We start from the raw sequence: 27,669 nt of genomic DNA on the forward strand, positions 1-27,669 counted from the left end.
AGAGCATCGCACCGCATCCCCGCCACTGCCTGTCGGGTTGTGGGGTTTCTGCAGGGGCTGCTCCCCCTCCCCGGCCAAGGAGGAAAACGTTCTCCTTGCCACTGGGTTCAAATGAAGCAGCGAAATGTTTTTGAAACGCTCAGGTTCCTGTCCAGATTTAGGGGAGCTTTGCTCACTGCCCGGTACCTGCTGGAGCGGAGGCGATGCCGTTGGCTCTGAGGCCGAGGTACCTCTGGCACAGGCAGAGCTCCCAGGAATGCTGGTTTCCTGCTTCGGTTCTGCTTTCTCGCTCAAGGGACTGATCTCAATCACAGTCCTGTGGGATCCTCGCTTTCCAGATGTGAGAGCAAAAATGACAAAACCCTTTCTTGCTTTTGCACTGTTTTGCTAACGAGAGGAGGCACCAGCCCTCCACAGCCCTGCCACTTACCGCACGGCCCGGCTTCTCCGCGGAACTCCCCAGGACGGGGTGAAGGGCGCAGTGTTTGGCAGGTCCTGCCCACTCCCTCCGGCTGCCCTGCGCCTGCCCGAACCCCGGAGCGTGAGGCCGCAGAGCATTTGGTGGCAAAATCAGGAGACCCGCATGTTGCAGGAGTCTCCTGTGGGCAAAAACACAGACGCCAAGAAAATCGCTGATGATGAAGGCTTTTCCCAGGAGGAAATGCGGAGCAGGATTTCAAAGCCTTCAGTCAGCCTAACGCCGTCCTCCTCGGCGCCAAGGCCAGCGCCGGGACGCCTGGAAAGCCTGCCCGAATTGTCTGCTCATCCGCCTCCCTGGCAACACGCTGCTCCCGTCAGCCATGCTTCATTACCCTGGGTGATGGATTCATTTGTGTGTTTGGGGCTTATCCAACCTGGAACTCAGGTCCTATCCATTTATCTTCCAGCTCTTTCGCTGTCCTAGCTGGTATCTGAGTCAGGAAATTTCAGACTGAAGTCCCCTCTGCTTCTCTCCCTAGATGAAGGCACTCGCAGCCAAGTGGCCATAGGGATCAGGTGGACGTATCTTTAATATTTTTTTTTAATCTTTTTTTTTTTCCTGTGGTTATACAGCAGCTGGGATTCAAACACACATTAATGTTCTGTGTTTTCTGTTTCATTGATTGGCTTGGCAAGCACAGAAGCCAGACCTTTCCCAGAGGCAAATGAACGGCTGCAGAGGAGGAATACCGGGAACCTCTTTGTTAGTTTAAGAGTATGAACACTTGAAACTAAAGACACAGCCATTTCCTTTTTACGTAGAAAATGTATTGCCAAGTGCTGGGCCTGGGGAGCAATTTTCTCCTCTCTATTCAGTTAATTCGTGCTGATCAACAGGGTATAATCTAAGCGAAGAAAGAGAGTGCAGGTCAGCGACCCTGGTCACTGAGGTGGCCTGCTGGGATGGAGGGACAGCTGGCTTAGAGCAGCCCAACCTGCCTTGTGGGCCTGAACCCCAAAATCCTCCTGCGATGAACAGTCAGCTGTTGCCAACATCGGAGACCGCGTAGGAGAGCGGAGACGAGGCAGGGCTGGTGCCCTCTGCTTGCTCTCGCAGACTGAGCCCTCCCGTTCCCATTCAGGACACAACACTTGCTCACCTCAGGAGAGGAGAGGGTACAGAAACGGCTGTCACAGCTGCACGGAGCTGCGAACAAAGAGGGGCTGATGTTCTGCTCAGTTTGCAGCTGAAGCGGGAATAAACTGGCAGCTTCCCCACATGCGAGCAGCTCATTGCCAGAGAAGATCGCTAAAGCCAGGGGTGCCTTGCGAGGCAGCTGCACCTCCGCATCTCCTCATCACGCCAGCCGCTGTTTTCTGCTCCAGTCAGTCAGGATGGCAATGAAGTGACGGAAGCGGCTTGCAAAGCCACCCGAGTACCTTCACTGCCACGGCAATGAGGATGAAGACCTTCGGCAGCGAGATTCTTCTGCCAGGCTGCTCAGCCAACAGCTGTCTCTTCTCTCCTTCATATGTGACTGGGATCGCACACCTATAACACATTTGAAAGGAAGACTTAAAAAATAAACAGCTGTGAGTATGCCTGGGGAAACAGGAACAGCACAGCAACACCATCCTACAACTCAAACCACGCCGCAGGTCTTCTGGTGGCTCCTGCTCCGCAGAACCAGCTGTGCCCCAGCAGCGGCTGCTGGCCAGGGGCCGGGCCAGCGGCAGCTTCCCGCAGCATGGCACCACGGCTCCAGAGCGCAGCTCCCTCCCCGAGCTCAGGGCCATCCCGACTCGGGAAGGTGCCTCGGTGGAGCACTTGCTAAGGCTGCAAAGGCAAAGACACGACAATTGATAAATGCCAGAGCGAAGATTTCTCGTGCAATGCGAATCCTTGCTGCCTACGTGTCTGGTTTACGATAGCCTTCATTTACACAGTCCAGTATTATTTCTCCGTCAGGGCTTGTTTCTTCCCCACCGGGACTGGATAACATCTATTTAATGAACACTTTATCAATATGCAGTTGCTTTCTGGAGACGAGCTGCCAGGGTATGATGGATTTTTTTCTGCCGGGTGACATTCAAATTTCTCACATAGGCATTTTTGTTCAGAAATATCTACTTTTCTAATAAAAGCTCTGAATCAATCTTTAGCTCTTACTGCTGGATGCCATCCTGGAGCCTCTGGGGTGGCCTGGAGATAAACAATGAGTATTCAAAACTTCAAATGTAGATCAAACAATGGTTTTCCTCCATGTTAGCTCATGCCTCCTTTCTAGAAGTCAATGCATTAAAATGAAAAGCTGTTAAGTGTAATAGTACTTCAAAGAACGTCAAAATAATTTCAAGGAAACCCCAAGCCCCATCCTGGCCAGCACTGGCCATGCTCCGCACAGGGTGCCAGCGCCGGGCCAGCTCTGCGCCCCGTCCTGCCCGGCAGCTGCTGGTGCCGCTGGCAGCTGCCGACCCAGCTGGGGTGCGACCAGCACGGCTGCCGGGGCTCAGGCACGCCGGGCGGGATTGCGCTCTCCTCCGGAAGCACAACTGTCCTCGGAAATCTGCTTCCTCCGCCAAGCGCTGTACGTTATACCAGCAGTACAATGCTGGCTTTGATGCTGTTATCCGCGTGCATTTGCCTGTTTCCCAAACGTTTTGGAACACGCAAGATCTCCTTTTACAGGCTGCATCAACACCCTCCCTCTTCTGCAGGGCTCAGCAGCTAACCCTAATCTGAACTCTGACAAGTACCAAACACAAAGGGAACCAGAAGACACAGGGCAGCTCTTCACGGGCTGTGAAAGTGCTTTTGGAGCTGCAAGTAAAGTCTCCCTGGATGCTGAGGCAGCTTATCACTGGGGTAGAAGAGAGATTTCCTGGGAACGAGACAGCCTGAGGATTTGTTTCATTAAGATGCCAGAACACCATCCCCATCCTTGCGCTCCTCCACCTTGAGCTGTAGAGAAGGGCTCTCCGTTTCCTCCCAAGCTAGGAAAGACAGAAATGAGTTTTCTTGAGAAAATTACAAAAGCATACGAGAAGTTTGCAAGGACAGCCAAAGGGGCAGCGTTAGCGACGCTGACCTCCCGCATGGGGCAGAGGGGACGCAGGAAGGGAGGAAGAACCCTCGCTGGTGATGGGGCACGCTGCTCCCCGGGTCCCCTCCTTCAGGCTCAGCCTCGTCTGCTCTGCGCCCTTTAACGTAACCCAGTCCCCGTGTTTTCATTTTCCATTCCTAAGCACACGCGTTGCTTTTAGCGCTCTAACTGCACACAGACACTGATGATCGTGCCCTCAAAACACAAAAGCAGAGGTAACTGCAGATACACCTGATCTGGGTATTCCTCAATGCGCCTGTCAGCACTGCAGGCTGTGTGTCCTCTCCTCTGAAGGGTGCTAGGGAGCCAGACCTCTTCAGAAAATGTAATTGTCTTTTAGGGCTGTAGGCAACGGACTGCAACAAATGGTTAAATTTGTACCTCTATTTGCGGGCTATTTCACTACTGGAGTGAGATCAGAGCAGAAAGAAGAAAAGAAATACCCGTGTATAGTTATAATGATTTTTTTTTTAGCACACATCAACATCTTTAATGCTGGATTACTCAGACAGCATATGTCTTTCATTTTGCTCTGTTGGTGATGTCGAAATAATTCCTCTCCCTTCCAATAGCTGCCCTGCCCTGTGCTATCTCCCATCATCTGACCAAGCCACGATGTTCTTCTATCCCCTGCTCAAAATAGCACAGTCCTGACACGGGAGAAAGCAGGAAAAGGATGATCCAACTCCACGCATCACCGCGCACCCGGCCACACGCAGCCCAGAGACAGAATAATGAGTACAGATAGGGGGGGAATCTCTTTTGGAGCCGTTAAGTGGAGAAGCAGTTTAGAGTCTACTTAACTCAGAGAGAATGCAGAATAGCTCACTCCCTCAGAGCGTCTTTTCTCCTCTCCTGAGCCCCACAGGCCGTCAGAGCCGCTGCTGCTTAAGCCCGAGGCTCCGACGCAGAGCAGCTGCCAGGAGCCTCCCCACCACCGGCAGCCAGGGGTGAAACCCAAGGGGCCGAATTTCCATGAGTTCGGAACTGGCACACCCAGGCATCACCAAACAGCATCTTCTGGGCACTGCAGGTCCCTAACTGGGACAGAGCCAGGCGAGCAGGGGCACACAGGGCGGCCGCTGCAGGACAGCCTGACGCCGCTGAATTCTCACAGTACGCAGCTGCGCTCAGAGGTGCGAGAGCTGTGCAAACCAGAGGAGAGAGGTGTCCGGAAAGGCTCACGGGGCGGGGAGAGGCCAGCAGCTCGTGCACAAACCCCGGCGTCGGAAGGCGGCGGGGAGCACCGTGAGATTTGCTTCCCTTCAGGCACCGCTTCCCAGCGATGTACATCAGACTGCACTGAGCTCCAGACAGCTTTGTTTGAGCTCCTCCTGGTTTTGAAGCTTAAAGATGAGGCTGAATCTCTTTATTCTACATCATATTCTGCAGCATAAACCTACTCACAGATTTTTAATACTGCGAAGGAGTTATCAGACACCGAGGAAATGCTGGATAATCTGCACCTACTCTCATTTTCTATGCCCCTCTGGCAAATCGCCCTGCAGTTTCCTGCTGGTATGGTGCTAAAATAGAAAGGAAATTGTTTCCCTATGAATCAGCTCAGCCAGTGTCTTTTGCTTGTTTTATCTGGCTGAGTAATTTGTTCTTGGAAGGGAGAAAGTTGTGCCCATAATCCCATGAAACATCCACGGTCAAACACCCACAGACCCGAGGGAAAGCAAGTGACTCCGGACTTGAGAGCCAAATACGGAGACAAGCTTCCCATTATTCCTTCCATCTTCCAGCTTTGGGGAGACCACGCCGGCTCCACCGAGGTGTGCCGGCAGCGTCTCCCACAGTCGCAGCGGGAGCAAAGCGCAGAGCATCACCTGGCCACCGCCGGGCCCTTCCATCGTGCGCTGCTGTTCTGCACGCTCCCGCTGCGGAACGGCGAGCAGCGTTAATTTACTGCAGGGACCATGGCTGCTCTGCGTGCTTGGGAAGTTACAAGTTGCTGCTGTCCCCAGCCCCGTGCCCTTCGGATGCCGGCGTCCCCGCGGGACGTCCCCAGCGCCCCGCTTTACCAGGAGCCTGCGGCGCTGCGCTGTCCCGTTACACTCACCTGGGTCCCTGGGATCCCGTCCACATGAGCTCAGTCCCCGCGGTGCGTGTCTGAAAGGTCAGGATCTGACTCACGACTCTAGTATGGCGATATTTTTGGCTCCGTTTTAATCATTTTCTCCTGTATGTCTCATGCACCACCTGCCAGAACTTCTTGTCCTCCCAATTATGGTGAAAATAGATTATTAGTAACAGACTAATTCAGGAACTACTCTGGAATTACTGACGAACACAGAATCCAGTCCAACAACATGAATTGCTCGTTTATCTTCCTCACCCCAGTGCTGGTACAGGGATGAACGCTGGACCAGGCTTTCTGTGTTAGCTGGAGGGCAGAAAGCGAGGGAGATCACTTCTGCCTGCTGCTATGAACATTTCTCTTCAAATCACAGTGTTCAATATTAACCTGACAATGCAAAACAACCCAAAAAACCCCTAGGATCCTTGCCATCAACTTGGGGTCTGCTTTCCATTTCCAGTGACAGAATTAACCCTTTCCTGTCTTCCGCAGAAACCCAGTGCCCTGCTCCTTAAACCCCACGGTCTCACCGTACCAGCCACAGGCATCCCAGTCCAGATCACACAAACTCCCAGATCTTTTTGACATTAATTCGTGTTCCTCAGTCTAGACCCACCATGCTCATCTATTTCACTCCTGAGATCTCACAGATTTTAAAACGGCATTTGCTCTGCAGCAGTTTTATTCCACACTAATACCATGTTTTTTAAGTCTCATTATTTGGCAAAGGTTGATTCACACCGAGCCCTCCTGTGAAGCAGAGGGATTGCTATAATTAACCTCATTTTATGGAAAGGAGAGAGTGGAGAAATTAAGTGATTTGCTGGGGGCAAAGAGGGAGAATGTGTATTAACGTGGGAGCAAGAGCCCAGAGGTCCTGTCTCCAAACCACCCTCTCCTCCACATCCCCAGTGCCAGGCGCCCTTTTCAGGTGGCCAGAGACCTACAGCACACTGCGCCGACATCTTCTGCTCTGTTCCACAAAACCTTTTTAATAAACACCTGGGCTGCCCAGGCAGCAGAGCGAGGAAAGCCTGCCTTCCCCTCCTCTTCTATCCGGCAGCAACGCGCCTTCAGAGTTTCTGCGCTGGTGCCCCTTCCCTCCAGCCCAAAGGCACTGCCATGCCCCTTGGCAGTGACCGCACGCTCCGTCCATCTGCCAGGCCAGTCGCCGGTCTGGGCGGTGGGACCAGCTGCCATGGCAGCAGCCCAGGCACCATTGCCACGCACCACGGGCTCCGCACGGCTCTGCCTTCAGCAAGGGTTTGCCACCACGCACACCGCACGGCTCTCCCTTCGGCAAGGGTTTGCCGCCACGCACCACGGGCTCCGCACGGCTCTGCCTTCGGCAAGGGTTTGCCGCCACGCACCATGGGCACTGCACCAGGGTTTGCCGTGTCCGCGGGAGCATGCTGGTACAAACCCTGCACATCACGCCAGGGGGAAACGATAACATCGCTCCCTGACACAGTCACAGCTCTGACACGCGGAGACAGTATCTCTGGTTTCCCAGAAGGCAGGGCTTTCTCAGTCACTTTTATTTTTGCCGAGTGACACGCCTGACACCCAGGAGCAGTGAGCTGGTTCCCAGCTGTCACAGGGCTGAGCCGCAGCCAGCGTGCCAGCAATACTTGAGACTGGAACAAAACAAGTGCTCTCGGCAATCGCTGGGCATCCTTTTCAATGCTGCATGTACTGGAAGCTCCTATCTCGGCTGGCAGAAGCCTGGATTGCCAAAAAAACCCTACATCTCAGCTGGGGAAGGTGTCAGGACCGACACTTGTGAAGTTCTGAACAAGCTCAGTCCGTGAAGTACAATTCCTCTGAAAAACTGTTTGTACAGAAGATGGATTTTGTCGCACACGCACAGGATGCTGAACTCCTCAAACACAGCCAAAAGGAGCGAGCGTGGCAGTCCAGGGGACACACTGCCCTGGTACTAACGCCTCAGTTATCCAGAGTCGAGAGAGAGGAGGATTATCTCACTACACAACCAAAACACTTAATTTCCCTTTTCTGTTTCTCTCATTTTATTTTGGAGGAGACTATTTATCTAGTGCATTTTTCCTGATCTTTCGGGTATGCCTGTAGTTTTCCAAGAAGTATGTCCATTACAAGAGTTTTCCTGTAGCCTGAGGTATGACTTTAGTAGCCAAAGAAACCTCAACCATAACAATCATGTTTGTTAATTGGCCGATCGCTGATGGCCGAGCACAATTAACGAGACCTCCACTATGCAGGACTCACGCACGACCAGGGCCACAACTAGGGCTAAGGAAACACTTTTTCCATGTGAGAGGTGAAAGTTAAAATAGCATCAATAACAGCAGAACTGGGCTGCAGCAGGCTTCCATTCCCAGGCTACCAAGAAACCCAAACATATAATTCACGGTAGTTTTGGTGTCATTTTCAAGTGCTTCAATTTTTGTTAAGCAATTCACAGAAAACTCAGTAAGACTCCAAGAAAAAAAAAAAAAAAAAAAAAAAAAAAGACTTTTCTGATTGTTCTTTGACCTCCTTTGAGGAGGTTTTCCCACAGAGGAGGAAGGCTTCCCCCTTGCTGGGGAAGTGACGGAATTCCGCAGTCGCGGTACAAGCGCAGCTGCGGGATCACCCCGGCTCTGCCCGTGTGCAGCAGCACGCCTTGCCACAGCTTGCCTGACCGAGCCCCTCAGAAGACACTGCTGGAAGAATGTCTTCTCTGTGTCCTATCCAGATCACCAGCTTCCCAAGCATGCTGCCTCCTCCCAAAGCATGTGCCTTTCATGGGAAAGCAGAGGAAACTGGGGTTACAGGAGCAACTGGAGAGGCATCCTCGATGGCTAGGGCGTTTTGAGGTTGCTCCTGCGATACTCCCTCAAGACAGATGGTGACACATGTAAGGGCGTCAGCCAGTTACGCTCCTGGCCCTTTAAGCCTTGATCTGAAATGTAATACTTCAGGAATATCATGGTTTAAACAATTTTAGTCAGTGAGTCAGTTCCGGATTATCAGCCTACAGCAGGAGGGTAGTGACTCTCCCTCATAAATTAGCAACCAACAAGCTCTTCCCTTTGATGAATGTTTTTTTAAAGACTCATCTCACTTATTAGGTCCAAGTACACTGCCCATTAATCACTGCGAAGGAACATTGCACCCTCCTCCCCCTGACAGCTCTATTCCTGGGATGACTAGTCCAGCATCACCAGCAGACAAAAGAAGAAAAAGGGAGAAGGAAACTTAAAAGATAAGGTCCCAGCAGACATGTGGGGAAGCAGGTGCTGTTATGGGAAAGTCACCTCAAGTGATGGGAAGGATGGCAAGTAGATTGCAAAGCTTCCAGACCTAAAAAAAAAAAAATATTATAAAACAACTAAACCTAGGGCTGTCAAAGTTTTGCCTGGTCTGGGGAAAACAAGTCGGAAAGGTCCTGTGCCAAAAGGAGAGCAGTTCAGAGCCCAGGTAGAGTAGGCTCTGGTTGTCTCATCTGACAGCATCTTACCAGCTGCCACACACCCTTGAAGCTTTTGTACGAGCTATGTTTATTTCCACTGACAGTTGCTGTCTCACCAGTACCTAACTCTGCCACTGCTTCCACGAGCTCCTCAGTTTGGCCATGAGTCTGTACCTCTGTTGTTCTCCAGAAGCTGTGATTTACCAAGGAGGAATGTCCGTTAAACAGACTGTGACAGTAGATGAAGCTGCTGAGAAGCAAGTTGCTTGCACATGGCTTGAATTTCATATCTTAGTTTCTAGAAAGAGAGATATTTTGTGCTTATTACTAAAGTAAACCTGGTGATACCAGTTAAGAGCCTCTGGGTATGACTGAGCAGAGAAAAATCCCAGAAGTACCAGTACAGTATTTATTCTAACTCGCAAGGCATCACGGAAGGGTGGTGACTGCAACCACTGCCAAGATGTGATCTAATCTCCTAAGATCTCAGACCAAACTCATTTGTGGCCTAATTCTGCTAGTTTCTGTGAAGACAGAAGAGATCTGCCCTTCACATTCAGTATCTCTGAAGGGGACTGCATTTCAAACAAGGCTCGTATATTTATGTACGTACACATACACATGCATACACACACACACACTTTCGAGGGTGAAGGAGGGGAACCCACGCTCTGACGCTGTGGAACTAGAGACTGACGTTGCCTCCCATTCATTTCAGCGCACAGGGAGGGATTCACCCCTGGTTTAAAAGGACTCAGAGCAATGGTTTTCGCCCGGTCTGGCAGATGCTAGCCCTTTTCAAGAATGATGCTGCCCAGATGCTCCGCTCCCATTATGATGCGGTAGCAGAGGAATGCCGATGGCTCGTAGCTGATTGTGTGCTCACAGCATCACTTCTATTTATTCCTCACAGGCTTCATGCCATCCTGACGTTGGCTCAGCTCAGACAAGCTAAAGCATATGCTTATTTGGAACAGCATTCTAAACCCTTAACTCCTCCAGGTGAAATCCCTCTTTCCAGAAACACCTTTTTCCGCTTTCCCAGCAGTCTGGCCACACTTCTTGAGCCCGTTCTCCTTTACTGAGAGCCCTTCCTGTACTGGAGTCTTGTTTGGAGATAGGTCATTTGAGGAGCTGGGCAAGATTTAAGAGAGTCACAGTCAGTGCTGGTCTCGTAGACTTGCCCATTTGCTCAGATGTTTGAGGACCCCATGGGCAACACTGCTCCTGGCACCGCTTATTGTTGCTTTAAACCATTTACTTCTTCATACTAAAATGTAATGATTGGCAAATCAGTAAGATACACTGACAAGATAAAGTAAATCTTCCCTTGGCTTATGTTCCACCCCTGACTATCAGCAGAGAAAGGATTTCAGCTATAAACCTTACCTGATGGTGAAACACTGCTGCAGCATCAACACCTGAAAAGGGCCCAAAGCCCGTCAGCCCAGGGAACCGCTCTAGACCCTGGTCAGAATGAGCCATCCGATGCCCACCGACACTCACGGGGAGGTGAATCCTCTTCCCTCATCCCACAGGCCCAGGCAAAGTTCCATAAGGATTTTTGAAGCCTTGAGCAGAACTCATTGAAAATTGTTTCAACCGGCTTTAAAATCAGGCAACAAAAAGCCACGGGGATCCTCCCGTGAACCTCACTGGGCCTAGCAAAACACCACCACTACTTTTACAAGTCTTTCTTCCCATTGCTTCTGCATTTCACCTTCCAGATCTTTTTCCTGTGGCTTACGTTGTATTACCAAGCGCTCCCAAAACCAGTAAAGGAGACTATCACGCTGTTATTAGGTTGGCAGGCTCATTAGCAAAGGCGTTAAAAGCAAGTCTGAATGGTTTTAAATCAGTAAAGCCAAGTGGTGGTGTATCCAGCAGCTTCAAAATTGTACAGGCTACCGGAGGAAAACAGGGCAAGCGCCTGCCTGGTCACACAGGCGGCCCCGGAGGAAGCGATTTTCCAGGGAAGAGAACCGCTGAGCGGGAACAAGGTCCATCTGAGGTGGCGGGGGAGTTTCTCTCATCACTGACTTGCTAACTTAACGAGCGAGACTGATGAGGCTGGTGATGTGAGCATACAGGTAGGTCCAAAGCCCAGACCTGGGAGAAAGCCCGAGCACGGGCAGTCAGCACAGGGAGAAGGAGGAAAATAACGGCTCGTTTTTGTTCACCCTCTGACGTCTGTGTCCTAATGAAAGAAATACACAAGTAAGCTCTTTGCCAAGAGCAGCAGAAGACTCCTATGTAAAAAATTTTCAAGCAGAATGAGTTGTCCGCAATAGGAAAATATTATTAAATAGGATTTTTTTTTTTTTAAACAGGAAAACTTTCATGGTTCAGATTTGAAGTGATTTGTGCTTTCTTTAACATGCATGCCAAGGTTTAGTTTTTCTTTCAACTTTTTTTTTTAAAAAAAAAAGCTTTTTTTTTTTTTTGTACAGGGAACAAAAATAGAGCTTTTTGCAATTCAACTGCCATATTTTAAAGTGTCTGGTAGCCCAGGGCAAGAGGTGCCAGCTGGACTTCAGTGACAGCTCCGGGGGAAGAGCCAGCAGAGGACGATGGCACTGGCATCGGTGGCGCGATGCTGGGCGAGCTGCTCCTGGTACCTGACGTTCGGCAAAGTGCCAAGGCCAGGATCGCGCCCCCGGCTCCTGGACATGCCTGAGCCCTGGGCACAACAGAGCCCTGAGCTGATCCAGCTGCCCAGCCCAGTAACCGCAGCCCAGCCCGGTAACCGGCCCCAGGACCCCAGGCAGGCAGCGCGTCCGAGAGCCTCACCCGGAAGGATCGAGACTTTGCCAGGAAACAGGCACCTGGAGCTGGGCAGAGCCTCGGAGCAAAGGCCAAACCCACACCAGGGCTGTTCCTCGCTTCAGGGCAGACACAGAAGTATCGTGATAACGAGGACAGAAAAGTGTTTTAATAGACAGATATTTGTTATTATAGGAAAGAACAAGATGACACAGTTCATCTAAAAATCTTGGACCACAAAGAAAATTGAACCGACATTTATACACACACACACACTAATTACCAGGGACATTAGCACATCACACGAGTTTCCTAGACTGAAAACATCCCAGCCTGCATGTTGCTAGGTACCCTGCTTTGGGAACAGCTGCCCAGCCAGCCTCAGCAAATTAAAGAAAGGCAAAACCATATTTAATCGCACTGCTGACCAGTTACACTCCAAGACTGCAAAGGCTAAAACATAGACTGACAAAATCTTTCCAGGAGAGAACAGACATTCCTGGGCAAGACTTAAGTGGTTTTTGGCTGTTCAAAAGAGGAACCACAACTGAAGCAAAACTATCATGCCAGCTCTCAGCCCTAAGAGGGTTCCCCAGGGTGGAAGCCAGCTCTTCTCAGCAGGAAAAGCAAGAGACCAAAGCACACCTCCAACCCCAAAACAGGTCCCCAAAAACACCTCTGAAACCTCTTCTTGGAGACATGGGGGAAGACAAATGGTCCTTGAATTTCTGTTACCCAGTTGTACCTGAACTTACACTGCACAGCACCTGGCTCTCTCTAAATCAAGGATGTTTCCCCAAAATACCTTTTGGTATGTATCATGACAAACCAGACAGGAATCTGGCTTAGCATCTCTTCTCTTAAGCTTTCTAAGGCAAGCTCATCATTACCTGTCCTCTAGCAGGGCAGGAGACCAACTCAGGAAATGGGAGAAGAAGCATGAAAAAAAATCAGAATAAGCCACTCAGCGGCAATGAGCTCACCCTTCTCTGGCAGCCGGACACGGCAGATCCAGCTGGGAGCAGCCAGAAGACAGCAGGGCACTGAGGAGCCAGAGGAGCTGTGGTGAGCGGGCTCCCTAGAAATGAGCCCTGGGTGAGAAGGTGATGGGCTGCAGCTTGCTCAAGGACACCTGAAGGCAATCACCACCACCACACCCGGCACAGCCTGTGCTTTCACCAAGCTTTGACTGCGTTTCTCACAGCATCCACTGTCTCCTGTGGCATCCCCATCAGCTGCCAGCATTCTGCAACCTAAATACATGTTTATACTTGGAAAAAAACCTCTGATTTTTTTAAAGCAGTGAGTCCTAATTAGCCGTGACATCTATTGTCACCCGTCCTGACAATAATGATACTGTGCTCAGCCTGCTAAACCCCAGGAAGAGTTTCTGTGCGTTTGGGCAACAAGTACAGCACTCTCATCAGTTTCATCCCACACAGGATAAAAATCTCTGGGGGTGATCTCTGACCAGGACTCCACTTTAACTCTGGAGTGCGTCGGAGAGAGGAGGAGAGGAACAGCTCTGGGATTTGGGCAAAGTTGTTCCTTCCTGCCAAGCCCTGGCTTCAGCCTCCCAGCCTGAAGATCTCTCCAAACACGAGGAGCGCAGCCTGGGGAAGTGGCTGTGAGTAATCTCGTTTGGCTGGTATTTTCCTGAATTCATCAACTTTTAACTTTTTCATGACCTCCCTGAGTAAGTACAAGAATTGTAAATTATATCACTCTTGAGAGCAGGAGCTGGCAATGAGTGATAAAGCAGCTCCCAGGAGTGCCATTCCAACTCGAGACAACAGCAGATTCAAAGCATTTTTAATAATGCTTCTGATTGTCATTGCTATCTAAAAGAAAAAAAAAGAGAAAAAAGGGAAGAAATGCATAAGGAGAACTGTGTGTTTTGCTTTTATAACACACTTTGGATGAAAGCTTTGAAGCTTTGAAACGATGAAACCCTTTTCCCACTTGTGTTCACCCTCCAAAAAGATCCCCATAAAACATGGCAACGCACTGCAGCCGACAACCTTCAGTGCAGGACCGGTGGCACTCAACAGCTGATGCTCTCGAGACTGAGCTAAAGGCGATGCCGGGAGGTCCTGTTCTCCGGCAGAGGCGGGTGCTGCCTGGCGGACGGTGGGCTGCGGTGGCGGGGCTGCCTGGGCGCCGGGGTGCTGGTCCCGTCGGGCCCATCTGCTGCGTGGCAGCCTCGGCGCATCCCTGGCAAACCTTGCTGTGACTGCGTTCATCTGCGGCACAGCAGGCTACAGCAAAGGCTCTGTGAATTCACCCACACAGCCAAGGAAAGGTCTTGTTCCTCTCCCGAAAGCTGCGGAAACACGTGATGATTGACAGTAATTTATTTAGGGTCTGACTCCGTCACCGTTCTGCACACACGGAGCTGAGCCCCGCTCCCCACGCAGGGCCCGGGTGCTGCGGTGCGGACGTCCCAGGAGGGAGTGGCTGAGCCTGACTCTGCTTGGCAGGGACACAGGAGCTTTAGCTAGGAGAGAAAAAGGGAAGTGAATGGCAAGGTACAGCTGTATTCATCACATAAAGTACTCACAGAACTTCTTGCAATGAACTACTCTCAATACGGAAGGTGAGCAGGTGCCACCGTGGGCTGGAGCTCTACCCTGCTCCTGCAGAAAAGCTTTACCGAGACGCTGCTACAAACCTTGCACGCATTGCCCTTTCCATATGGAAAATACCAAGTCTTGATTCTGAGACTAATGTAGAGGACTCAGAAGAAGGTGGACAAAAGACAGCACACCCACCCATGAGAAGAAATAGAGAAAAAAGATGGCACATTGTTCCAAACAGCCTTCAGAACAGCAGTGAAGCTCTGGAGGACATGTTGATGACCGCGAAAAAATACCTGTGGGATTCATCACTTTGTTTTAACTTCCCCAGGGCAAGTGTTCTCCAACTGTGGGCTTTTGTGTATATTTAGGTGCAATATTATTACTAACAAATCATGAGCTGGAGAGATGTTATGTCAGAGGACAAAAACTGATACCCTCAACATTTGGTTCAACTTTGTGGAAATTTGTCACCTACCTTGTCTTTCTGTAAGAGTCCAAAGTTTTAAGTTCAGTGTACCGGTGGTATCCGGCTACTCGGTGCTTTGGCTGACCATCGCAATTTAGCCGTCACAACCTATTTTTAGTCATATGAATAACAAAGAATTTTTGGAGTGGATCCTGAAATGTCCTGAGACTCAACAAGAATGTGATAGTGGCACTCAGTGGAGCTTACTCGCAAGTGCTTTATTTGTTCATTTGCACAGAGCCTTTTCATCCCAGTGTTTGTAGTGAGTCACATTTCCTCTGCCCACGGCTTCCCTGTAAAAAGTAGTGTAACAATGAGGTGCTCTTTCGCTAACTTAGCATTCAGCCCAGGTCCAGGAAGTTAAGTTTTTCTATCGATTGTTTGCTACGGTTGTGAGCACAAAAGCCCCTGCCAAAGTCCTCTCTGCCAGGCTGGCTGGTTAAGATCTGTCAGTAAAGTGTTTTGAACATAATTGCTCCACTTCCTCTGTTGATCTCTGCTATCACTTCTGGGAACCGGGGAACCAGGGTAGTTATCCAGCCGGGCTGCATTAGGAACTCCGGGTCAGGGTACCTTATCTTACTTATTTTAAAGTGTTCTTTTAACTGAGATAGAGTGCTCCTCAGATGTGTATTATGTCTGGGGCCCAGGAGATCTCTGCCAAGGCAGCAGGCAAAGCTCCAGCATTACAGCACTGGCATCAGCAGCGAGTGATTTAAACTGAGGCAGAACACTGAGAAAGGATGGGTGTCTTTCTATCAGGACCTTCGGTTTCTTGATTCGCGGGTGAACTTCCAGGGACATGCATGCACACACACATTATCTCTTTACAGACTTCTTTTTAGTTGTTCATACTGTAGAGAGCTAAAATGTCCCAAGCAGGTTCCGAGTTCCTATCGTGTTTCTCAGGTCTGGAATCCTATTTGGATAGGACTTTTGGAATTCTCTGAGAAATCCCTCTTGGCTCACGCCATGCCAGCCCTGCTGAAAACCAGCACTTTGGTCAGAGAGCTGCGGGTATAACAGCCTTCGTCCTGCCTTCCATCCCCAAAGCAGCCCGAAAAAACTACAGACTCGCCCGTGTCGGGTCACGGCTTGTGCCTGCTTCCAGCGCCCCACGCCACGGCACGCCGCGCGGGCTCGGCCCGGCATCCAGCGCCCCACGGAACGCCACGCCACGCCACGCCACGCCACGCCGCGCGGGCTCGGGCCGGCATCCAGCGCCGCGGCCGGGGCAGAGCCCCCGGGTGGGGGCGGCGCGGGGGGCGCCGCAGCTGCGCGGCCTCCGGACGAGGCGGGCAGGGTCCGGCACCGCTCCCCACCCGCACCTTGGACCCCTGCCCTTCTGGGCCGCCCTCCGGGGGGCCGGGGACAGGGCTGGGGATGGGGGGCAGGGGCAGGGGCAGGGGCAGGGGCAGTGACGGGACCGGGACCCGCAGCCGCTGCCCAGCTCCCCGCACACCCGCGCCGGCCGGTGCCGCAGCGCCCCCTGGCGCCTCCCGCGTGGCGCGGCGGGGCGGGAGCGGGGTCCTGGCGCGGGGGCCGTTGCCAGCGCCGGGGGGCAGCGGGGCGGAGGGGGCCCTCCCCGGTCCGTGCTCCGCGGAAGCCGCTGTCTCCCCGTCCCCGGGAGACAGCCCGAGCGCTTCCCGCCTGCGGCTCCCTGCCGCGGGTCCTGCGGGGGCTGGGGGGCTGCGGGGGGCTGCAGGGGGCTGCGCGGGCTGCTCCGCAGAGCCAGCCCGGCTGAAGGGCCCTTCCCCAGGACCCACCCCCCGCCGGTGGCAGCGCGAGTGGGCGGCCGAGACCTCCCCGACGCTCGCAGCGCTCTGCCGTCGAGTCCCAGCGTCATCGGGCGGTTTGGGTGGGAAGGGGCCGTCGGAGGTCCCCCGTCCGTCTGTCTGCGGGAGCCGCGCACCCTCGCCCCGAGGAGACTGCCAAGGCTGGACACTGGTTCCTTTTGCCTCTGGAAGAGTAGCAAACGGCATTTACCACAAAAGGCTTGAGCCCGAGCAGGAAGCTGCAGGAATAAAGAAAATCTTGGATGATTTTTCATTAACAGCGAGTTCTGAAAGCCGCTTTGATCTGATCCTTGGCACATTTTTCCTCCCCTCTGGACTCTTTGCCCTTTAAACACAAATATGATTTCATGGAGAAACATTTTTATTACCTCCTTGCCTCTGGCACTTGTTTTTTTTTTTCTCATTGCCACGCTGCTCTGACACACGCACACAGCAGTGGGTGGGTGCCATGCGTGGAGCCAAACACCCGAGACAGACCCGCACCCCCTGTCTGCTAAGTCATTCACAGCCCTGGAATGCTCCAGGGTTTTTTCTCCACCCTAAAAACAAATAAAACATTTGGACCAAGTTGCAAAGCTAAAACGTAAAACAAACATTTGTCTAAAGTAGGGATACCAGAAAAAGAAGAAAGCAGCTTCTTTCTCTCTCGACACGCTACAATAAAACTTTATTGATGGGGTTCTTTAGCAGGAGGACTCCAGCAAGTGTGCAGGAGTGGGAACATCCTGAAACTTGTTGTTTAATGATGCTGGCTGCTGGGCTTCGTGGTGGCTCTGATTCAGAACCACTCGTTAATTATTAGTATCTCAGCTCTGGGTTTCGTAGACGAGACCTGCTGTGTTGTCATTCGTATTTAATGCAAAACTTTCTTTGGGAAGTAAGGTGCTACATGCCCTTTGAATCAGCACCATGAAGCTACAGAAGTTACTTCCAAGTTCCTGCAGGTCGGTCAGTAACGTCTGCACTGGCAGTGATCAGGGCAATCAGTTGCTCTCACCTGAAAAGTCTGCTCCATACCTCATTGAAATCTTCTGGAATAAAGCAAAGCAAAGCCATGAGGGAAATAAAGCACCGCGCTTCAGCCAAGGGACGGAGGTGAGAGCTGAACGAGTGGAGTGCAGTTGTAGAAGTAAAGCCAACGAGCGGTGCTGGTAATGCTAATCTTACAAAGAATTACAAGACCTTCAGTAATGTCAGGACCCCAGTGTGACGCATTCCAGCTGAAAAACAGACTCCCATCTTCCAGGCCTTTGGATTTACAGCGGGGGAGAGATGAGACATAGCACAGCAAGTGCTGTGTGCTACCCTCGGGGTCCTCAGACCTTTCAATCGCTGCCAGCGGCTCAGTCCCCTCCTGGCTCCCATCGTGCGGTCTCTCCATTTCTGAGGACGTGCTTTCACGTCTGTCTTTGGGGTGGCCACCCAGGAACAGCACCTTGCCGACAGGCAGCCCGTGGGATTTTGAGGGACGGATGGCGCAGCTTTACATCAGATCTCTGAGATGAATGTTGATACAGGACGGGCTGTGAGCAACCTGGTCTGGTGGAAGTTGCCCCCGCCCGGGGCAGGGGCGTTGGAAATGGATGAGCTTTAAATTCACTTCCAGCCCAAACCATTCTGTGATTCCATTAAGTGATCCGATCAAGTGGAGCAGTTCCAGCAGCTCGGGGTGTGACTAATTCCCCCCAGCCTGCGGCGTTGCGTCCTGCACCAGCAGAACGTGAGGACATGGCCGATGCTGGGGGCGGCCCGCAGAGCACATGCTGCCTTCTGTGCCAGAGGCTGGGTGCAGACCTTCCTGAAATCGGTGAGGGCTTTTCCATGGAATTTAAGGACCTTTGAGTCGGGTTATGGAGGAAGGAAAAGAAAGAGCTTTTGTTGCTTTTAGCTTTTGCTAGAGGGAGAAAAAAACATCCATGTGAAGCAATGTCATTTTCAGATCTCTGATTTTTTTTTTTCAGTATTATATAGACAAGAAATAAGGTTGTTCCTGTGGCATTGTGTGCTATGGCACAGACTATTTGCACATAAAAAAGACAATTCCATAATAAATGAAGCTATTTAGTGCCAATGCTTTACCTGTGTTGCTCAGAACGACAGGTATTTCTGTTGTGCTCCATGAGAGTACCATTCCTCTCTGAGCTTTCATAAGACTGTGTGTTTTATTTCCAAGTGAGGGGAAAAAACCCATTTTCATGGAACCTCTTTTACAGAGGTCTTGCTGTGGTTTCACAGCACTTTTCGCACCGTCATATGATATTAAACCTCTGTTACATGCTACAAAATATTGAGCCACAATTGCTCAAAGAGCCCAAGTCTTGCACGATCACAGAGTGCCTGTTACCAAGCAGTTCCTCTCGAATAAATCTGGCTTTGTTAGCCAAGTTTCAGAGGAGCAGTGACCGAGATGCAGCAGCCCCGTTGGCCTGGTGGCAGGTGAGGGAGAGCCAGGTCCCCAGCAAGGGCAAGGGGACCGACGGGATGGCTGAGGAGCCCAGCAGCAGCTCTTGGGAGAAATGCCCAAGACATCAGGCTGGGCTTCCGCTTGTGGCAGTGTTTATTGGAGAAAAACAGCTCAACTCAAGCAGGCGTGCCCTCGCTCCTGTCCGGATTGAGGCACCCAGGTGTGGAAGTGCTGCTGAGACCAACAGTTTACCGTGTGGAGCTGCAATGAAATGCACGGGAACGAACGGCATCTATAGTCGGCACACGTCAACGGCCGACTCCTCATCTGGGTAATCCCAGCTCTGCTTTTTACAAAGGGCTTTTCATTCCAAGAGATGTCAAAACACACGCAGACGTAAGTTTTGGTCATGGTTTTGAGACTGTCAGGAGCAGCAGCCTATGCTTTCCTGTTAATCCTCTTGCAGGTAAGCCAGAGGGGTTATCTCCCTTCCCAAACCTTAACGTTAATTCTGGTTTTTTCCAACAAAACCCACAGGAGATAGAGGGTCCTGAACTAGATATTTTATTTGGCTGTTGTCAGCCCCCAGAAAACTTTGGTGAATTGAATCTTCTTGTATTACAACCATACAGAAGATTTCACAGAGCTCATGTTAAAGCAGGAGCATCCAGCAGAAGGTTGCATACGATGATGGCAAAGTTTGCCAGACTTTTACAAAAATGTAAGCTTTTGACAATCAGCTCGAGGGAACAGTATTTTTTTAAGGCAGCTTGATGTTGCCAGACTGCAGGTTCTAGTGAGCAGGAAGGACAGACTCTGCTTGTTTTGTTTGTTCAAGTAACGAGCTCTGGCAGTGCTCTGGGAGTGCGTTGGGATATACACGCAAGCTGCGTTATTTAGTTTCATTGAGTTTTCCCAATGTAAGAACAACATTTGAATGATGTTTCGTTAACTTACTCACCTCAACAATGTTGTATTTGGGTTTGTGGTTTGTTTGTTTAACAAGAGACATCGTGTTTATTCAAGCCCTGCAGACAGTTACATTATGGAAATGCCACTTGCAGTGGTATGGGTTCCAGGTTTTCCAGATAGTAGAAAGCCCAGCGTAGCAGGAATATCAGGTTTTTGCTGTTATTTACTGGTAACATGAAATTAAAGACTCCGACGCCTGCCTCCACTGCGCCAGCCCTGTTCAGATCTCCACTCACGCCTCTTCAGTAGCGTAAACAAAACAAAGGCTCGCACGGTAAAACCCGCGGGAGAAAGTCTGTTGAACACATTTCTTGTAGGTGAATCAGAGAAGGTGTCAGTCCCAGGTGCTGCTTCTCTGAAGAGATTTTCTGATTCAGTTTCCTCCCCAAAGCGCATCCCTCTGCAGAGGGATCCCTGCAGACGCGCGGTGCGGACGAGCGATCGCCGCTGCTGAGAGGGGAGCCTTTACCCGAAGCCCTAGGATGGACGTGCCGCTGTGCTTTGCAGTGTCTCGAGCCACGCAAGGTCTCAGTTCTCTGGTGCGCCTCTGTCCTTGCCCTTCCCGCAGCTCTCTCGGGAAGAGGCAAGATTCTTGTGACTCTTACTCTTTCCTCAGCTTCACAGTTTCTTTTTTAGATGCAGATACATTCTCGAGTCTCACGTCGACATTTTTGTACCTGTCAAAGCATCCTGATTTCCCAATATAAATAGCCTGTCACCCAGGTTTGCAACTGCAGCGAACTGCCATTTTTTGGTGGAAATGCCAAGCTGTAGAATGCAGTTAGTATTAGTTTGCATAGGAAAGATGAAACTCATTTTTCTTTCCGCATCTTTTGAGGCTAAATCCTTTGTGATCACAGAGGCTGAGCCAGCGCTGAATGGACACAAATAAAGAAACCGATTATTCTTTCTGAGGAAGAGAAAAATGCAACCTCGGTGAATTTTCACAGCCATTGGCTTGCAGTTGGCCACGTGCTCCCGCACGATACTTCTCACCACTGATCCCAGTCCAGCTCCCCAACGCCGGGGCTGGCTCCCACCGTGACCTGTCCGACCAGCAGCTGCCTGCACGGCTGTCCCGGCCCACGCGCCCGCGTGCCGAGGAATCACAGCTGTTTGTGACGTGTGGGGAGCTGCAGCCCAAAACGGGGCAAACGCTGCTGCGAGCGCCCACCACCGCCCGGGGCAGCGGGAACGCACGCGGCAGCGGTGAGGCCGCTGCTGGGGCGGTGTCAGTGCTCGGTTTCGCTGGGCAGGGGAGCGTGTGAAAGTTACACACGAACTCTTTTCTCTGGGGACAGCTTTTCCTGTCTCCTGCCTCTTGGTTTTAAAACTGCAGATCTGTTCCAAACAGAGTTACAGTGCGGCTTCCCCCTTGGGCCTCCTCCGAATGTCCCCGACGGGCCGTTCTCGTCCAGCCTGGGGGCCTGCCCCAGAGTCAACCAGCTTAGCCCACTGGGACCAGTGGAGAGGACTGTCACACTGCCAGACTCAAATGGGTGTCTCCACTGGTACAAGCTCCATAAAATGATTTTAACTGTCAACATTTGCCTTCCAATTTAGTGTCTCCTATGTAGATAATAGAAGTGCATCAAAAAAGAGACATGGTAGAAAGTGCAAAAATGAAAAATTCCTGTGGAGCCATTTCTCTTCACTGGGTGGCTGGTGGGACTACGTGGTCTCCAGCACTCCTTCCCAGCTGAAGTTTTCCTGTGATTCTGCAGTTACAACACAGTGCTGCCTGGCCGTCAGATGAAGGGTTTAGCTTTCTGCCACAATTGGCTGGACGCTGGATATGTCTGTCTTCGCAGAGTTTCTCTGGGAGGACGCCCTTGCCTTCTCGCAGGCGCTGCCTCTTTTATAACGGCAGTTCTCAACCCAGGCGTGCCTGAAAGCGGGGGAGATGGACCGCAGAGCATGACTCTGGGCCGCACTCCTTCGCCGGCACACACACAGCAAGGACTTCAGCTCCGAGCGGAAGCTCTCGTTCAGCCAGCAGTAAATGAAGGGGTTGTAGCACGTGCTGCTCGTGGCGAACCAGTGAAAAGCAAAGTAGAGAGCGTTGCTGCTGTGAATGGCCCTGCAGGAGATCAACACCACGTAGCAGTTCAGGGGGAACCAGCACACCGCAAACACAATCACCACCACCATCAGCATCTTCAGCGTCATCTTCTTTTTCCGTTGATGGGCGTAGTATTGCTCCATGGTGAGGTCCCCGATGGCGTTTCTCAGCCAGAGCTTCTTGGCCACCATGGTGTATGTGATGGAGATCACGAGCAAGGGCAGGACGTACAGGAGAACAAAAGTAGTCAAGTCCAAGTACTTCCAGAAGAGGTCAGCAGGAGGAGGGAAGCTGGGGAGGCAGACCATTCGTATTGTTCTGTTTCTGAAGATGAAAGAGAAAGAGCTGTCAGTTCCACTGCCAGATGCACACAACACCTGAGGACAAACATCTCGGATGTCCCTACACGTTTCAGTAAGGGCACAGATCACAGAACCCATTCACTAACGTGGGCAAGTGCCACTCTCAATGGCAAATTTTGCTTTAGTTTGACTTTGGCCCCAATGAAGCTATTTTAAACACATCTCCAGGAAAAGAAAAAAGTAATCCATATTAACATCTGTGCCCTGTAATGACGAAAAGCACCTCTCTTCTGTGCCTGCCTCAAATTGCAGGGCTGGATCTCTGAGCCAATATCAACTAACAAACAACCCTGAAAGCAATTCCACTGATTTTCATTAGCCTTTTGTGAGAAACACACCGCCTAGCCGAGGAGAAGGAAGACTCCTCTGTTCCACCATACCTTAATAACACAGATGGCGTGTGTGCCTTAGAATCTGTGGGGCTTTAAGCTGCACGTGTCATATTTAAAAAAAAAGCACCATGTAAACGTCTTACCCGATATAAAATCTTGTCAAAGTCTGATAAATGGCGTGAGGCAGGGAGAAGCAGCTGGCCATAACCCAGATGATAATGATGCAAATCCCTCCTTTCGCCATGGACATGCGTGGCTTGAGAGGGTGCATGATAACCTGCAGAGAACAACCAGTCCTGAGGGTGTGCAACGTCTTCAATTGATAAAAACAGGCTGCAAGCTTTAGGAAAAAAATAATGCTCTTTGCTTTATGCGTGTCCAGGAACAAGCACCTCACGCCGATCGCTAAGAAGCAGACAGCGTGCGTGCTCCTGGGCAGCAAGGAGCGCTCCGCACGGGCGCAAACGTGGCACAAGTTGAAAGCCCAGAGGCTGGCCTGGCCTGGACTACGGGGAGTGCGAAAGCCTCCTAATTACTGCGGACAAGGACTGCAGTGCAGATGGCAGCCACGGGGCTCACGACATTTGGCATTGGGTGGACGCACAGGACAGAGTGACAAGATGCTGGGGAACCAGGGTTGGATGTCGTCCTTGGCCAGCACAGCACTAACGAACCTGGGGGCTGGTCTCATTAACGGTCACAGGTTAACGGGGTACGATAACATTAACGTACCCCATGCAGTCCCAGCTACGGCACAGTGCACTCCTTGTGCACTGCTGAGGGCTGTTTCATCGGACAACATGTGGGTCACCCTGCAAGCCTCACGCTGCGGTTGAAAGCACTGCAGCAGCTCTGCATCCCCCCAGTGTCAACAGGCAGCAAGGAGAGACGCATTTCACAGGAGTTCGGAGGGTGTGAGGGCTGGAAAACGCAATGGGTTGTGCGAGTAGTAGGTGTAACTGCTGGCCCAGTGCCCGAGCAGAGAAGCACGCTCAGCATCGCCCGTCAGCTCGACTTCAGAGATCATGATGGTCAGATTTCTGTGGAGGTCACGCGCTATGGATGGTTGTGTTGGGCAATGAAACAATAATTAAAAATAGACCTATCGTCATCCAATGATCTCTTGGCTGATGAAGTCTTTGGTACTTTATGCATGTCTTCTCTAGTCTCATTATAAATACCTGCTTAATTGACCTTCTACCGCTCCCCCGGAGCACCTGTCTGCTCTGGTAGCTCTCAGGACCAGCAATATTTGTAGAGGCAAGTGTTGATTTCTCTTTGTTCAGTGACATCTCCTGACTTCTATCTTTACCTCCTTGGGCCATATGAGCTAATCCCAGCCCTGAGGAACCTGCCCACTGAATGTCAAGGCAGGTACTGTGTTTGCTCATAATTAAAGAAACACTTCCTGGTACCTGGCAATGATACCCAGAATCGATTGACATGAATCGTTATCAAAATGCTTTGCTTTCAGGAACTGCAATGTTGCACATAGAATGGGCAAAGTACCAAACTTTTAGTGGTAAAAAAGGCAGCAATGGATAATCTATTCTGGCATTCACTGTAGATTTCTGACACCAGATGGAGCACATCCCGGACGATCAGAGTGGAACCCAGTATTGTCCTGAACTTCATCTAGCCACGTCATTTATCACGTGAAGTTGCTTTTCAGTAACAACCATTTCACTGACTCCAGCGCTGCAAGAAAAACACAGCGGCTTGAGCGCACGCCTTGCAGATCTGCTCTCCCAGGGCGCAGTGTTTGTCAGCTGCAGCAGAGGTTACCAACTGCGGCATCCTTCAAGGAAACCTTCAGTTTGCACGCTTTGCTTGGCCTGTAAGGTTTTCCTGGCTGCTATGTGCCAAAAAGCATCAGGGCTGGGGGAAGAGAGGAGAGTTTCTCACCTAGAACTGAACACAGGAACATCGTTCTCCCTGCTTCCAGTCTTAGGCATTCCAAAATAATGGGGCAAGCCTAAAAACTGCAAGAGTCTTCACAAATACGTGCTGAGATAGCGCATTGGCTTGCTGGTGTCTGCACTTCAGAACACATTCCCCACTGTGCTTTCAGGCGGCTGGGGTGGGCAGGGGCCCGGGATCGTCCAGCCCATCGCCCCGTGCAACGCGGGGCCGGCCGGAGCAGGCCATGTGGAAAACTGCGGGATTTTGGTCCATTGCCATGGCAGCCAGAGTTCTCCCCTCCAGTCCCTGACTCCCAAAACAACACAGGTTTCCAGGTACTGGGATTTGAAGGGGAAAAACCTCTGTATTTAGTGCCTTATTTTCTGTATTTCGCACCTTATTTTCCAGCAAGCACAGGGGTGATAAGTGTATCCCATACCTGATGCCGATCCAGGGCGATGGCAGCAAGGGTCAGCACGGACACGTGAACGGAGCAGTACTGTACAAACCGGCTGATGTGGCACATCAGCTTTCCAAAAACCCAGGTACTGCTTACAAACCGCACCTGGAGAACAGACGAGATGGCATTTAAAAGCGTGCGTTATCGTAAGAGCAGCAAACAGGCTGCCCAGGAGCACGGCAAGGAAGAAATGCTTTAACAGAGTTTCCTTATGCTTTGTAGATGCATTGTACTCTGTTTTTCCAGGGAAATGGTGACTACGCAAGGGGCTCAGAAGCAGAGATGAGATTTATTACACTGCACAAATCCACTCGAGCAGTGCTCTGTGCACGTGTGTTTGCGTGTGCATGTGTACTTGTGTGCATGTGTACACGTAACACGGCCCTTCTGGAAAATGTAAAGGAATCTTAGCTCGACTCCCTGATGAGGCTCCGCAGGGAAAAACAGTAGCTTGCCTCCGTAAAAGGAGTTGCATATCTGAATTTGTGGATGCTGGAAGTTCATGGGTTCAAAACTTAGCGAGATAAATTCATGGAAGAATTTGAGCCGGGGACGTCCTGTCTGGATCATCCCTGCCCTGTGCCCTGCGGCCGCCAGTCACGCCAGAAGGACAGGGAGCTGGCAGGGTCTTGCTGGCACGCCGATCTATAAGCCCAGCTCTCCTCTTACCACGCTGGGTGGGATGCGTCGACAGCGATTTCAGAGGTGTCAGTTAAGCTACACAAACAGAGAGGAAGATTTCCCCCCGCCTCAGCTGAAGCAAAACCTCAGACTTCTCCAGCTGGGTCCCCTCCTCGCTGCCCCGAGCTCTGCGGGCGCGACAGCTGGTGCGGTGGCAGGGGAGGGCGGCGGGGGCTCCGAGCCCCCCGAGCCCACGGCAGCAAGGGCAGCGTGGCGTCTCTTCGGAGCTCGCAGAGAGGTGTTACTCACTGCGGCTCTTCCGCAGAGGGGGTTATTCCAGACAACCGTTGTTGTCTCACTCCCTCATTATTCCTGACCGTCTAACACTTATTCCAAATTAATGTAACTCCTTCTGGAAGCAGATTAAGCTAATTGGAAATAAAGCACATTTACTACAAAACATCTGTCCACACAGAAAATGAGTCAAGACTAGCTAATCTGTTTTCAATTAATCTAATTAATTTCCCCATAGAGACAACCCGAGGTAATGACTCCGTCACTGCCTGTGTGGCAATGTGCTCTCTCTGGAGCTGGTGTGAAGCTCTTCCCTAAGAGAGGTCACAGCTCTTTAATTGCTCGGCCCGACGCGCGGCTGCTGTTGTGCAGATGTGCAGGAGGGCCCCGTCCTTCCCCTGAACGGATCACGGGATGCGAATCCCACCAGCGCAGGGCAGAGAAATCCCACCAAAGAAACAGCATCAATGTAAGAGAAGGTGAACTCAAACTGATAATTCGGGAACCGCTTTGGAAGGCAGAACACCACTCTGGGCAAGGACGGAAACAGCGTTTGGGATGCTTTCAAACCGGAGGGCTCTGTCAGATTCAGCTGTGCCGAGAGTCCTGCTACACGTGGTTAATAGATTGTGACAGCGGGGCAAGAAATGAATCTGTTTAATTCTTCCCACCTGATTATTCTAATATTCTTTTAATATCTTATGTTATTTAGCAACTGGAAATAACCACAGGACAACCAGCTCCAAGCAGCAAGAGGCACGCCCAGCTGCCATGGCACAGCACATACCTAGCAGCATCCCTGCCGTCACCCCTCACAAGGACTGACCTCGTTTGCACGTTTCCGTAGGAAATCGGCAGTGATTCGGACTTTCTAGGGTCAGACTTGTCCCGGCTTCCTTCCCCACCAAAAGACAAACGGGGCTTCGCCACCCGTGCCTCGCCACCCTCACAAGCGCAGGAGTGCCGCGGCGCTGCCCACCAAGCCCTGCCTGCGTGGGAGCGGGGCACGGCTGCCGCTCAGCCGGGGGACAAAGAGGGGCGGGGGGCAGAAGGAAGCTCGGCGTGTGAGCCTGCTGCTGGCCCAGTTGGTAGGCGTGCACACGGCTGACAGGCACACACAGACACCAGCCAAGCACAGACAAGCCGGATGCTCACCAGCGTGAAGGGGGTGTTCAGAACGGTGATCATCACGTCGGCGACAGCCAGGTTGACGATGAAGAGGCTGGTGGCGGAGTGCATCCTCTTGTTCTTGATCACCACGTGGCACACCAGGGTGTTTCCGAAGAGCGAGATGCAGATGATCACGGAGTAGGCTACTATCAGCAGCGCCTTCACCGTCCGGCTCTGGGACTCGCCCTCGTACCTGGTCCTGCTGTCAAAGTCCCCCACGTCCTCCAGGTCCAAATCGCTGTTCAAGAAGGACTGGTTAGGGAAGCCATACAGCGTAGAGAAAAAGTTGGTGGTGTTGTGGTTCTCCGCTCTCCAGAAGGGCTTGGAGATGTACTGCAGAGGGAACCAGGCGTGCCTGCGCATGGCTCAGGAGCGGAGCTCCAGCGCTGCCCGTGCCCCGGGCAGGCTGCGCGCCCCTCTCTGCCCCACTTCCTGGGAGCTCAGGT

At 51.6% G+C, this 27,669-nt stretch overlaps 1 protein-coding gene across 1 annotated transcript; it reads right to left on the reverse strand.

The window, feature by feature from the left end:
* Window positions 1–21,781: 21,781 nt before the first annotated feature.
* Window positions 21,782–27,586, reverse strand: LOC104483063 (G protein-coupled receptor 83). Its single transcript, XM_010124740.2, has 4 exons — window positions 27,209–27,586; window positions 25,118–25,243; window positions 22,920–23,053; window positions 21,782–22,406 (listed from the first exon to the last, which is right to left on the reverse strand). The coding sequence occupies exons 1-4, from the start codon at window positions 27,584–27,586 to the stop codon at window positions 21,782–21,784; spliced, it is 1,263 nt and encodes a 420-aa protein (XP_010123042.2).
* Between the last annotated feature and the right edge of the window lie 83 nt (window positions 27,587–27,669).

The sequence above is a fragment of the Chlamydotis macqueenii genome, chromosome 11 (genome assembly GCF_036417535.1).
Source record: "Chlamydotis macqueenii isolate bChlMac1 chromosome 11, bChlMac1.mat, whole genome shotgun sequence".
NCBI lineage: Eukaryota > Metazoa > Chordata > Aves > Otidiformes > Otididae > Chlamydotis > Chlamydotis macqueenii.